The following is a 12,734-nucleotide window of genomic DNA, read 5'->3' on the forward strand; positions in this document are numbered from 1 at the left end:
ACAGCGCTAAAGGGAGACAGGACTAACAGCTGATCGTCCTTGCAGTGGCAGACCACGTGTAACAACACCTGCACAGGATTGGTACATCCGAACATCACACCTGTGGGACAGGTACAGGATGGCAACAACAACTGCCCGAGTTACACCAGGAACGCACAATCCCTCCATCAGTGCTCAGACTTTCCGCAATAGGCTGAGAGGTTGGACTGAGGGCTTGTAGGCCTGTTGTAAGGCAGGTCCTCAGCAGACATCACTGGCAACAACGTTGCCTATGGGCACAAACCCACCGTCGCTGGACCAGACAATTGTCGAATCTTTGTTATGTTTATACAAATATTTACACATGTTAAATTGGCTGAAAACAAACGCAATTGACAGTGAGAGGACATTTCTTTTTTTGCTGAGTTCATATCAATAGTATACTATTGTGCTATTGAGACTTTTTAATTTATCTGCAGTCCCACTAACATTTATCTAAGCAATTTGAGGGCAGTTTCCAGAGGCACTGTAATGTCTGTACCATTTCTCCCATTGAAAAGTTACTTGGCACCATCTGCTGTTCATGAGAGGTATCACCAACAGGGGCGCAGCCAGGGATTTTGGGCCCCATCACCACAGGCCACACCAACCTTGTGCAATTGCTGTCACCACACACCTTCAGAACCCAATCGGAGCCATTCAAAGCTTTAAATAAATCTACCTTTGCAGGCTTGCAACTATCTTGTAGTCCAATATTTACTGTACGATATATATTGACAGTGAGCTATGAAAATATAACACATTGCAGACATGCATGCAACATTCTGCATACGGTGGAATTCAATATTTGTTCAAAGACTGATACCCTCTATAAGAAATGTACTAAAGGCCATCTTTTACAGTCTAAATTAAAATTTAATGGTACAATTCTTGAATGGAAAATTCTCTTAACATTAATGAATAACTTCAAATAAATAACTTAAATATACATTATCCTATGCAACTACAATAAATTAACATTATCATCTATAGAATGATATCACAAACAAAATAATAAAATCAGCAGCAGATTTTTGAACCAAGTACACATACCAACTAGAAAATAAGCTGCTGTAAAAGTGGAAACTGAAAATGGAAAATAAAACGGAAATGAAAAGGCCTGATGGTGGCGCTAGAGGAAAGGTCAAGTGGTCACCAAATCAATAGGTTTCTTTCACTTGGGGTCTTGATTGTGCACAACATATTTTATGGCAATCCAGCCATTACTTTGAGATACATCCTGTTCTGTCTTGTTCTCAGCCTGTGGGCATCATGTGTGTAGTGATCGAATATCCATGCCATTTAACAGTTATCACTGGCTCTTTCTCAGCCTTACTCACCAAGAGCCCAGCGCCTAACCTTCATAATAGCAAAGTCACTGATTAAGTCTTGAAGTCCAGCTTTCTAGCTAACTGACTTTAAATGGACAGTATGGCAACACTGCAAAGCCTGTCCTGGGACATAGTGGACCTCAAATAGTTGATCAGTTGTAGCTTACTGAAAGCTCTCTCGCCACCAGCAGTCACAGGCAGTGTGCAAAATATAGGTAAAGCAATGCACACTTCTCCAAAAATGCTTTGCAGCTGCATCTTTCAAATTACATTCAGGAGACCAAGAGGGGACAAATTAGGGGGGAAAGTGGCAGCATATACAGTGTTCAGGTGTCTTACTTCATTTTGAAACTCAGGTGTAAGACCTCTGGAATACTTCATGATCAGTTGTCGGCACACAGAAGGGACTTTATCCTCACTAATCTGCCCAACTTTCAGAACAGCAGAAAATTATTCTACCATTTTTTCAGTGGTGTGGAACCTAGTGTCAAAGTCACTTATGATGGTGTCCATAGCAGTAAAAAAAACACCGTTGTTGCACTGTCCTGAGCTGTCTCCTCTTGAGAGGTCTCATCATGTAATCTCTTCCTTTTCCTTTGGCGGCTGAGTTCCTTGCTAAATTGAGGTGCAACGTTCATTTGCGTAGCAATCAGTGTTTCCTCAGACAGGAGAGACTCCCATCCATCTCTAAGAGCCTGCATCTCTTCCTTTAAGGCTCTGATATTGGCTGCCTCTGTGTCAGAGATTTTTCCTGTCCTCAATGCATTGCAGTACCTGCAATTATGCCAATTGACATGTCATTCAACACAATGCTGCCCACCTCCTTTGGGAGGTTGGGTTGGGAGTAGGGCTGGTTCAGGGGTATGGGGATGGGGAGACAGGGCTGCTGGGCTTGAAGCTGCATCTGTTGGGCCTGGCACCAGGCAGGGGCAAGTGATTTAGTATGATTAGCTTGCTAAAAGTTTGCCTGTATTGATGTCGGCTAAAACATCTCTGGATGTTTACTTTTTGCCAAAAACAAGAAAATAAAAAGAAACCACAAGTTTTATTAGTACATTGTAAATCAGTCACAGGCCCTTAGAATCATCCCCCCCCCCCCCCCCCCCCCCCCATATGGCACCCCTGATCACCAAGATTAATATTGTGATTGGGTCCATATTTTATACACAACATCAATCATTTTGTATTATTCATTCATTTAAACAAATAATTAGTCCCAAAAGGGTGGTATCATTTACAAAAAAATAAGAGATATTTTAGAGTAATAACTAACTCACACCTCCAGAGAGTATGGACCAGACAGTGATCAGAATTTTGAGCTCCTCAATTCAGTTGGTTTCTCCTCCTCATCGAGTCCGTTTTCAATAGTCCCGCTCTCTGATGTTCTAAGATCAACAAGTACAAATCAATGAGTATGGTGCTTGCTTCAATTCACATACTTCACAATTCAAATATACATAGCTAAAATGTCTAAAACAGAGGGGTTACCCACATTGTCTTCTCCACGAGTGGGTCTATGTAGTCTTGGAGCTCAGTGTTGAGGGTCTCTGGCAGTAGAAAGCATAGCCCCCCGCCGATGAAGGGCAGGAGGCCACAGATGAGCATGGGCAGGGCCTGGTGGTACACCTCTAGCAGATGCATCAGAGGGACCAGGATGCCCGCCCCACGGGCACACATGGAGTTCAGACCCACACCATTCTGTCTGCAAGGACGACATGAAGAAGGACATTGCAATAAATGTATCCAAAAGTGGATGAAGATACATTTTGACATGTATACACAGTATGAAGAATGAGGATATTATTCTGCTGTAATAAACAGTATACATTGGGAATGTAACTAACCTTACAACGGTAGGATAGAGTTCAGCAGTATATACATAGACAATAGTGAAGGACGCTGCTATAGCAAACTTTCCAGTCACTGCAATGACCGTCACCAATACTGGAAGGTCTAAGGGTCAAAATAAGACAGAAATAAGTACCACCAACAGGTATGTTTCAGAATATAACGCCAACTACACCAAGTTCAGGGAAATTGGACGAAGATAAAACATTTGAATGCTACACAGTATAAACACAGATAGGGTAGATGGTTGAGCATTTGCATAACTGGAAACAGCCTTCGGTAGTCACCTTCAGGAATAGCAAGAATTAGGAGACAAGCTGCTCCACCAAAGAAGAGAGTGCCTGCCTGACAGGGCCTCCTGCCCAGGCGCTCCAGGAGGGTGTAGCAGCCCAGGCGAGAAAGAATCTCTGCCAGGCCAAAGATGAACTGGGTCAGGTAGATGTCCAGGCCAAAATGTCCCACGTTAAGACTCACACCGAAGTAGACCAGGCTGGTCACAAACCTGCCCCAAGGGAGAGTGGGAAAAACAGCTTGTATAAACAAGATGGGGCATGAAGAAATGCACTCCATGCTGGAATGCACTACAATTGTTGTGAATTAATGCATTTAAACAGTATTTTGAATATTGATCATAACAGATGTTGAGTTTGTATTTAGCTAAATCATTGGTCACACAAACCAGATGTAGCTCATGGTGAGAGCACGTTTCCTCAGGTTGGGTATCTTGAAGAGGTCCATCATACTGCCCGTTGTAGACGTGTTCTCAGCCTCCAGCTAGAAGAAGATGCAACTAAATAATCTACACCACAAATGCAACTTCATATATATATATTTTTGTTTTGTTTTTACATGTTTACATTCTGTATCCCCAAATTAAATGTATTCCAGTAAGGATGGTTAAATCACCATGTCGAGTAATGACTGGGGGACCTCTCTCCTGTTGACCGCAGCTGCCCTCTGGAGCTCCTGCCTGGCCTCATTCTGCCTGCCTTGAGTTAGTAGCCAACGGGCCGACTCTGGGAGAATCCTAGCGCGTACACACCCACACAATATTGGTCTACAAATCCCCCAAAAATGTGTGGTCATCCAAATATCCCTTCCAAAGAGATAAATAAGCCTTTGCTTTGATGAGAGGACAAACTCATCCACATAAAAATCAAACCTTACATGAGTATCTGGGGGCAATTTAATCGTTCCTTCCTTCCACCCGCTGCCCACGCACAAGCCACCATAAGGTATGAAGGTCAGGCTCACCAGAAGGTATGCAGGTCAGGATCACCAGAAGGTATGCAGGTCAGGCTCACCAGAAGGTATGCAGGTCAGGCTCACCAGAAGGTATGAAGGTCAGGCTCACCAGAAGGTATGAAGGTCAGGCTCACCAGAAGGTATGAAGGTCAGGCTCACCAGAAGGTATGAAGGTCAGGCTCACCAGAAGGTATGAAGGTCAGGCTCACCAGAAGGTATGCAGGTCAGGCTCACCAGAAGGTATGAAGGTCAGGCTCACCATAAGGTATGAAGGTCAGGCCCACCATAAGGTATGAAGGTCAGGCTCACCATAAGGTATGAAGGTCAGGCTCACCATAAGGTATGAAGGTCAGGCTCACCATAAGGTATGAAGGTCAGTCTCACCAGAAGGTAAGAAATTCAGGCTCACCAGAAGTAGACAGCCAGTAGGAGGACGGGGCTGGAAAGCACCAGCTGCAGGGCCCTCCAGTTGCGGACCCCGTAGGCGATCCACGGCAGCAACATCAGCCCCACGGCATAGAAACATTGTGAGAGGATGGTGAAGAGGGCCCGCTTAGATGTACTGGTCCACTCAGCCCCTTCCAAATAGGAAAATAACTATCACACACTACAATAACTATCACACACTACAATAATCAAACAGTGTTTGACTATTGGGTGAGCTCACCCAATAGTCAAACACTGTTTGATGATTGTAGACAGTACAAGGTGTTATATTTTGGCTAATTGAGATTAGAGTTTATGTGGTAAGAGACAACCTGGGAGTATTGCCCCACCTAGCACAAATGTGTTCATGGCAATGCCTGATATTGTCATGCCGACCACGAACCGAAGGCTAATGTAGACATAGATGTTGGGGGAGAAGGCAGCGGCCACTCCAAACAGCAATTGGAAGAGCAGGGAAACGAGGATGGCGAAGCGACGACCAAACCTGCGGGGGTATTTCACATTTTTGGGGTGACCTCTTCACTAAACTTGTGACAATTTAAAAAGTGGGTTGTGTGTTTTACCTGTCTGCCATAGGTCCAAACACCAGGGACCCTATTAGGAGGCCGGTCATGTAGATGGACTGGGATGCCTCACTCACACCTTTGTTGTCACACACCAGGTTAAACTGATGAGAAGGAAAGGAAAGAGGAGAGAATTTAGTTGCCTTTGATGATAAGGAAATAGATGTCTTCTTTTCATATTAAAAGCAACATACATGCCTAATCTCACAATATATCAGATACAGTGCATTCGGAAAGTATTCAGACCCTTTGACATTTTCCACATTTTGTTACGTTACAGCCTTATTCTAAAATGGATTAAATAGTTTTTTCCTCTCATCAATCTACACACAATACCCCATAATGACAAAGCGAAACAGGTTTTTATAAAAATACATAACTGAAATATCACATCTACATAAGTATTCAGACCCGTTACTCAGTACTTTGTTGAAGCACCTTAGGCAGCGATTACAGCCTCGAGTCTTCATGGGGATGATGCTACAAGCTTGGCACACCTGTATTTACTCCCGTTCTTCTCTGCAGATCCTCTCAAGCTCTGTCAGGTTGGGATGGGGAGCGTCGCTGCAAAGCTATTTTCAGGTCTCTCCAGAGATGTTAGATCAGGTTCAAGTCCGGGCTCTGACTGAGACCACTCAAGGCAATTCAGAGACTTGTCCCAAAGCCACTCCTGCGTTGTCTTGGCTGTGTGCTTAGGGTCGTTGTCCTGTTGCAAGGTGAACCTTCATCCCAGTATGAGGTCCTGAGTGCTCTGGAGCAGGTTTTCATCAAGGATCTCTCTGTACTTTGCTCTGTTCATCTTCCCTTGATCCTGACCAGTCTTGCAGTCCCTGCCGCTGAAAAACATCCCCAAAACAGGATGCTAACACCACCATGCTTCGCCGTCAGGATGGTGCCAGGTTTCCTCCAGATGTGACGCTTGGCATTCAGGCCAAAGAGTTCAATCTTGGTTTCATCAGACTAGAGAATCTTGTTTCTCATGGTCTGAGAGTCTTTAGGTGCCTTTTGGCAAACTCCAAGCGGGCTGTCATGCCTTTTACTGAGGAGTGGCTTCCATCTGGTCACTCTACCATAAAGGCCTGATTGTTGGAGTGCTGCAGAGATGGTTGTCCTTCTGGAGAGATAGGAGAACCTTCCAGAAGGACAACCATCTCCACAGAGGAACTCTAGAGCTCGGTCAGAGTGACCATCAGGTTCTTGGTCACCTCCCTGACCAAGGCCCTTCTCCCCAATTGCTCAGTTTGGCCGGGCTGCCAGCTCTAGGAAGAGTCTTGGTGGATCCAAACTTCTTCCATTTAGGAATGATGGAGGCCACTGTGTTCTTGGGGACATTCAATGCTGCAGACATTTTTTGGTAACCTTCCCCAGATCTGTGCCTCGACACAATCCTGTCTCGGCGCTCTAAGGACAATTCTTTCGACCTCATGACTTGGTTTTTGCACTGACATGCACTGTCAACTGTGGGACCTTATATAGACCGGTGTGTGCCTTTCCAAATCATGTCCAATCAATTGAATTTACCACAGGTGGACTCCAATCAAGTTGGGAGAAACATAACAAGGATGATCAATGGAAACAGGATGCATTTGAGCTCGATTTTGAGTCTCATAGCAAAGGGTCTGAATATTTATGTAAATAAGGTATCTGTTTTTAATTTTGTATTAAAAAAAATGTAAATTTAAAAAACTGTTTTCGCTTTGTCATTATCAGGTATTGTGTGTAGATTGAGGAATTATCTGATTTGATCAATTTTAGAATAAGGATGTAATGTAACAATGTGGAAAAGGTCAATGGGTCTGAAAACTTTCGGAATGCACTGTATCTGTGGATAGAAAAGTGAATAAAGGTTGAAAACAAGACCTAAGCATTGACTTCATGAACAAGTCAAGGCCATTCTTACATAACTACGGTATAACTCTGATATACAGTTGAAGTCGGAAGTTTACGTACACCTTAGCCAAATACATTTAAACTCAGTTTTTCCACAATTCTTGACATTTAATCCTAGTAAAAATTCCCTGTCTTAGACCAGTTAGGATCACCACTTTATTTTAAGAATGTGAAATGTCAGAATAATAGTAGAGAGAATGATTTATTTCAGTTTTTTTTTTCATCACATTCCCAGTGTGTCAGAAGTTTACATACACTCAATTACTATTTGGTAGCATTGCCTTTAAATTGTTTAACTAGGGTCAAACGTTTCGGGTAGCCTTCCACCAGCTTCCCACAATAAGTTGGGTGAATTTTGGCCCATTCCTCCTGACAGAGCTGGTGTAACAGAGTCAGATTTGTAGGCCTCCTTGCTCGCACATGCTTTTTCAGTTCTGCCCACACATTTTCTATAGGATTGAGGTCAGGGCTTTGTGATGGCCACTCCAATACCTTTACATTGTTGTCCTTTTAAGCCATTTTGCCTCAACTTTGGAAGTATGCTTGGGGTCATTGTCCATTTGGAAGACCCATTTGTGACCAAGCTTTAACTTCCTGACTGATGTCTTGAGATGTTGCTTCAATATATCCACATAATTTTCCCGCCCCATGATGCCATCCATTTTGTGAAGTGCGCCAATCCCTCCTAAAGCAAAGCACCCCCACAACATGATGCTGCCACCCCTGTGCTTCACGGTTGGGATGGTGTTCTGCGGCTTGCAAGCCTCCCCCTTTTTCCTCCAAACATAACGATGGTCATTATGGCCAAACAGTTCTATTTTCATTTCATCAGACCAGAGGACATTTCTCCAAAAAGTACGATCTTTGTCCCCATGTGTAGTTGCAAACTGTAGTCTGGCTTTTATATGACAGTTCTGGAGCAGTGGCTTCTTCCTTGCTGAGAGGCCTTTCAGGTTATGTCGATATAGGCCTCGTTTTTACTGTGGATATAGATACTTTTATACCTGTTTCCTCCAGCATCTTCACAAGGTCCTTTGCTGTTGTTCTGGGATTGATTTGCACTTTCCGCACGAAAGTACGTTCACCTCTAGGAGACAGAACGGGTCTCCTTCTTGAGCGGAATGACGGCTGCATGGTCCCATGGTGTTTATAATTGCGTACTATTGTTTGTACAGATGAACATGGTACATTCAGGCATTTGGAAAATGCTCCCAAGGATGAACCAGACTTGTGGAGGTGTACAATTTTTTTTCTCTGAGGTCTTGGCTGATTTCTTTTGATTTTCCCAAGATGTCAAGCAAAGAGGCAGTGAGTTTGAAGGTAGGCCTTGAAATACATCCACAGGTACATGTCCAATTGACTCAAATTATGTAAATTAGCCTAACAGAAGCTTCTAAAGCCATGACATCATTTTCTGGGGGTTTTCAAGCTGTTTAAAGGCACAGTCAACTTAGTGTATGTAAACTTCTGACCCACTGGAATTGTGATACAGTGAATTATAAGTGAAATAATCTGTCTGTAAACAATTGTTGGAATAATGACTTGCATCATGCACATAGTAGATGTCCTAACCGACTTGCCAAAACTATAGTTTGTGAACAAGAACTTTGTGGAGTGGTTGAAGAAAATGACTTTTAATGACTCCAACCTAAGTTAATGTAAACTTCCGAGTTCAACTTTATATAACAAGGGACACAGATTTAAAACACAGAACATAGTGATTGATGTCTAAGCTTTTAGGAGAAAATTAGTGACATTATGAAAATGATTGTCAAGCTGCCAAATCAAATAGCATAAACAGAACCAAACGAACTTGGGCTATCTGCACAAAACTGAACTTCTCAACAGGCAGTGCATAGAGTTCAATAAGAGTTGGGCAGGGGTAATGCAATTATTGACCTCATCCCTACCTCTGTCACCAGAGTGGGGTTTCCTTGGGGCGTGTCGTAAACCCACCCATCTGTACAATATATGGTGCTGTTGATTCCTTGCTCTTGAATTGTTTCCAAGTCCAAGTCCACCGGTGTGAACATACGACAGCTCTCATATTCCCCGACATCATTCATTGGAAGTGTGAGATTTTTCTGTTGGTCATAGGTCAATTTGGGTCCACGGGCGAGTATCCAGTCGGTGTTGCAGTGGTGAGGAAAATTCATACCTGTGAAAACTTGGCTGAACATGTGAAAGGCCATGAATATGTTGGGTATCGATATTGCCAACAACAGGCGATTTTGAAATGCTCCAAACTCACCAACTACTGGGAGTATCTTTCCGAATGCAACCATTCTGTTCTCGCCTGGGGTCCTGCATGGAAGACATTGGAAAATGAATCCAAGAAAGCCTACCACTTTTGTAAAATAGGGGCTACCTACCTAAAACTATTAAGGTTTCTTTGACCAGTGGTATCCCTTTAGGAGAACCCTTTTTGGTTCCAGGTAGAAAGGTTGGTTCCAGGTAGAAAGGTCTAGGAACCAGATAAGGTTCTCCTTCAGGGCCATCAAAATAATAATTTATGGTTATATATTATATTATATTTAAGGATCATTTTTGAATTGTACACATTGTCAGCTAAAAGCTGAATTGCAGCATACATAGGCAAGTAAGTAAGTAAGTAAATAAAAAAATATGATATGCAGTATACAGTACAATATTACAGTTAAGCAGCACTAAGCAGTCTCACAAAGGCATAGGGATGTTGTAATATCTGTCAATCTGAGTAGGGGGAAGGTTCAGTTTGTGTTTGGATCGGGTAGATCTGCCACTGAATTGGCCTTTCTTCTGAGGTAGCCATTTGTTGTAATCCTGGGATTTTGCAAGCTTCTGGGCAAAGGATCTGCAGAGATGGGTGCGACCGGACTCCAGGTTGAAGTGGTGATGATGGTTCTCCATGAAGAGCCTTCGGTTCCCTTTTGTGGTAATGTCGGAGATGTGTATGTCCTATTTTAGGTTGGCTTGGAGTGTAACACCAAGCACTTTGGTGCTGGACACAACCTCAAGTGTGTGGCCGGAGATGTATAATGGAGGAAGGTGTCTTGATTCTATGAGGTTCAGGTCATCCACAAAGGCCCAGGAGTTGGATAGGGTACCCTCTGATTTTTATTTTATTTATGCAACCTTTATTTAACTAGGAAAGTCAGTTAAGAACAAATTCTTATTTACAATGACGGCCTACCAAAAAGGCCTTCTGCGGGGACGGGGGCTGGGATTTAAAAAAAACACACACACACACAGGACAAAACACATATCACGACAAGAGACAACACTACATAAAGAGAGACCTATGACAACATAACAAGGCAGCAACACATGACAACACAGCATGGTAGCAACACAACATGACAACAACATGGTAGCAACACAAAACATGGTACAAACATTACTGGGCACAGACAACAGCACAAAGGGCAAGAAGGTAGAGACAACAATACATCACGCAAAGCAGCCACAACTGTCAGTAAGAGTGTCCATGTTTGAATGAAGAGATTGAGATAAAACTGTCTAGTTTGAGTGTTCGTTGCAGCTCGTTCCAGTCACTAGCTGCAGCGAACTGAAAAGACGAGCAACCCAGGGATGTGTGTGCTTTGGGGACTTTAACAGAATGTGACTGGCAATAGATGATATCTCAGATAGGGGGGAGTGAGGCCTAAGAGGGTTTTATAAATAAGCATCAACCAGTGTGTCTTGTGACAGGTATACAGAGATGACCAGTTTACAGAGGAGTATAGAGTGCAGTGATGTGCAGTGATGGCCGAATGGTAAAGAACATCTAGTCGCTCGAGAGCACCCTTACCTGCGCCATTGACGTGAGCCACGAAAACAATTGGACCAAGCCGTGTGCCCTGGGGGAGGCCACAGGAGAGTTCTTGGGCCTGGGATAGAGTCTCATGGGATCTTGTAACCTGGCTACGGCAGGAATGGATGTTTCAAATTCATGGCATGATCTGTGGTTGGACAGATAATTGCAAAAGGTGTTTCATTGCAATTGCGTGATCCACAAGAGCAAAGGCCTTGCTGTAGTCTGTCAGGACCCATGTGCTGGAGGTGCCTCTAGTGTCTGCTGTTCTGTACAGGCAGTGGGTGGGTGGTCGTCCCTTCAGGCAGCCAAACTGTTGTTTGGAGTTGTTCTTTTGAATATCCTGTGTTGCCCATTCAGCAACAAAACCTTCACACAGAAGGGGCGTGAGTGAGATGGGCCGTAGCTGATCAATCCTCTGTGGATTACTCTTCAGCAGGAGGACTATTATCTCCTTCCATTGATGTGGACACACTCCTTCACACAGGGAGGTATTGAAGAAGTCAGTCAAGTGGGTGGATATTGCAACAGCGACTTCCCTGATGAGTCTGCCACTGATGAGGTCAGGACCTGGGGCTTTTCTGGTCGAAACAGAGAGTCGTTTCCTGTGCATTTCCCATGGTTCAACAGTGGAGAGTGGCATAGCTGACAAAAATGCAGTTAGGTCTGACAAGTTTAGTGTAGGTAATGATGTGGTTACAGATGAAAACTTGGCATTTATAGCATTAGCAATGGCAGAATGGTTGTCTGGGTCGAGCCTGTCAACTTTGATGGAGATTGTCATTTTACTCCTGGTCAGAGATTTATTTTGATGGTACCTGCTTTTTGCTAACCATAACGAGTGTAGCATACAAGTCATAACGAGTGTACAGTGCATCAAAGATGCAGAATTTTCTTAAAAAAGGTCAAATATGTTATTTCCAGTTACATAAATAAACCTATATTTTAACCCAAGAAAGCAACCTGGCCTTTGATTAATACACTCAGCTTATTATTACTGACCATCAAGTCGACCTAAAATAGTCAGTCTAGTGTGGGATAGAAGAAATCCTATTCTGAAAAAGCACTAATATTGTGAAATAGCCCAAATGCAATTCGTGTCATCAAGTTTAAGGCCTACCTTTACCAGGTGAATCCCTTGCCTGGCCCCCGCTATTTTGCCTGCTCAACAAGGTAAAGGTGGTAGCAGCACGAAGTACTGTACAGTGTAGTTAACTGATGAATTGACGTGTCAAAATGTTAACTCTTGAGGGAGTTCTATTATCCTGAGCCGCGTAGCAACGGTCAATGGCCCGTGACGCGGAACGGGCAAAAACCGTGAGGGAGGAGCGCCAGTTTCAACTCGAACAGTAATCTGCGCCAATAGATCATGTTGTCAACAAGGTAGCATGATGCATCGTCCAGAAACATAAACACATCTATTTTCCATAAAATATGTATTCGAATTTTCAAACTAGTTTTCAGTGGGAAGGCAGATAAAGCGTTTTTATCAAAAACAATCACTTTTGCATGTAAAAAACAACAACAATATACTCATTACTCCATGTGCTTATGGCCGGTTCAAAACAACTGTGAAACTCGGAAAAATACAAGGTCAAA

The 12,734-nt window shown here is 43.3% G+C and overlaps 1 protein-coding gene across 8 annotated transcripts; it reads right to left on the reverse strand.

Moving 5' to 3' along the window:
- Window positions 1-528: 528 nt before the first annotated feature.
- LOC109901966 (solute carrier family 22 member 13) lies at window positions 529-12,673 on the reverse strand. 8 transcript variants are annotated; one of them, XM_031786844.1, is made up of 13 exons: window positions 11,133-12,673; window positions 9,594-9,646; window positions 9,253-9,514; window positions 5,453-5,556; window positions 5,219-5,373; window positions 4,852-5,020; window positions 4,104-4,224; window positions 3,877-3,971; window positions 3,485-3,699; window positions 3,194-3,302; window positions 2,842-3,051; window positions 2,629-2,734; window positions 529-2,262 (listed from the first exon to the last, which is right to left on the reverse strand). In XM_031786844.1, the coding sequence occupies exons 1-12, from the start codon at window positions 11,226-11,228 to the stop codon at window positions 2,656-2,658; spliced, it is 1,668 nt and encodes a 555-aa protein (XP_031642704.1). In that variant the 5' UTR covers window positions 11,229-12,673; the 3' UTR covers window positions 529-2,262; window positions 2,629-2,655. The 8 variants fall into 8 exon arrangements, with proteins under 8 accessions (XP_031642704.1, XP_031642703.1, XP_031642705.1 ...); XM_031786843.1 differs by having other exon boundaries at window positions 529-2,353; XM_031786848.1 differs by having other exon boundaries at window positions 530-2,353; window positions 9,253-9,426; window positions 12,256-12,673.
- Window positions 12,674-12,734: the final 61 nt, after the last annotated feature.

This window comes from Oncorhynchus kisutch, linkage group LG13, assembly GCF_002021735.2.
Source record: "Oncorhynchus kisutch isolate 150728-3 linkage group LG13, Okis_V2, whole genome shotgun sequence".
Taxonomy (NCBI): domain Eukaryota; kingdom Metazoa; phylum Chordata; class Actinopteri; order Salmoniformes; family Salmonidae; genus Oncorhynchus; species Oncorhynchus kisutch.

What these genes read in the sequence shown, in the direction of transcription:
- LOC109901966 (XM_031786844.1), bottom strand. Translation starts at nt 11,228, where the DNA reads ATGAGACTCTATCCCAGGCCCAAGAACTCTCCTGTGGCCTCCCCCAGG. An exon ending in CTCACCATGAGCTACATCTG is followed by an intron (nt 3,700 to 3,876) that starts GTTTGTGTGACC and finishes CCCTTGGGGCAG; the next exon opens with GTTTGTGACCAGCCTGGTCT. An exon ending in CTCTATCCTACCGTTGTAAG is followed by an intron (nt 3,052 to 3,193) that starts GTTAGTTACATT and finishes TCGTCCTTGCAG; the next exon opens with ACAGAATGGTGTGGGTCTGA.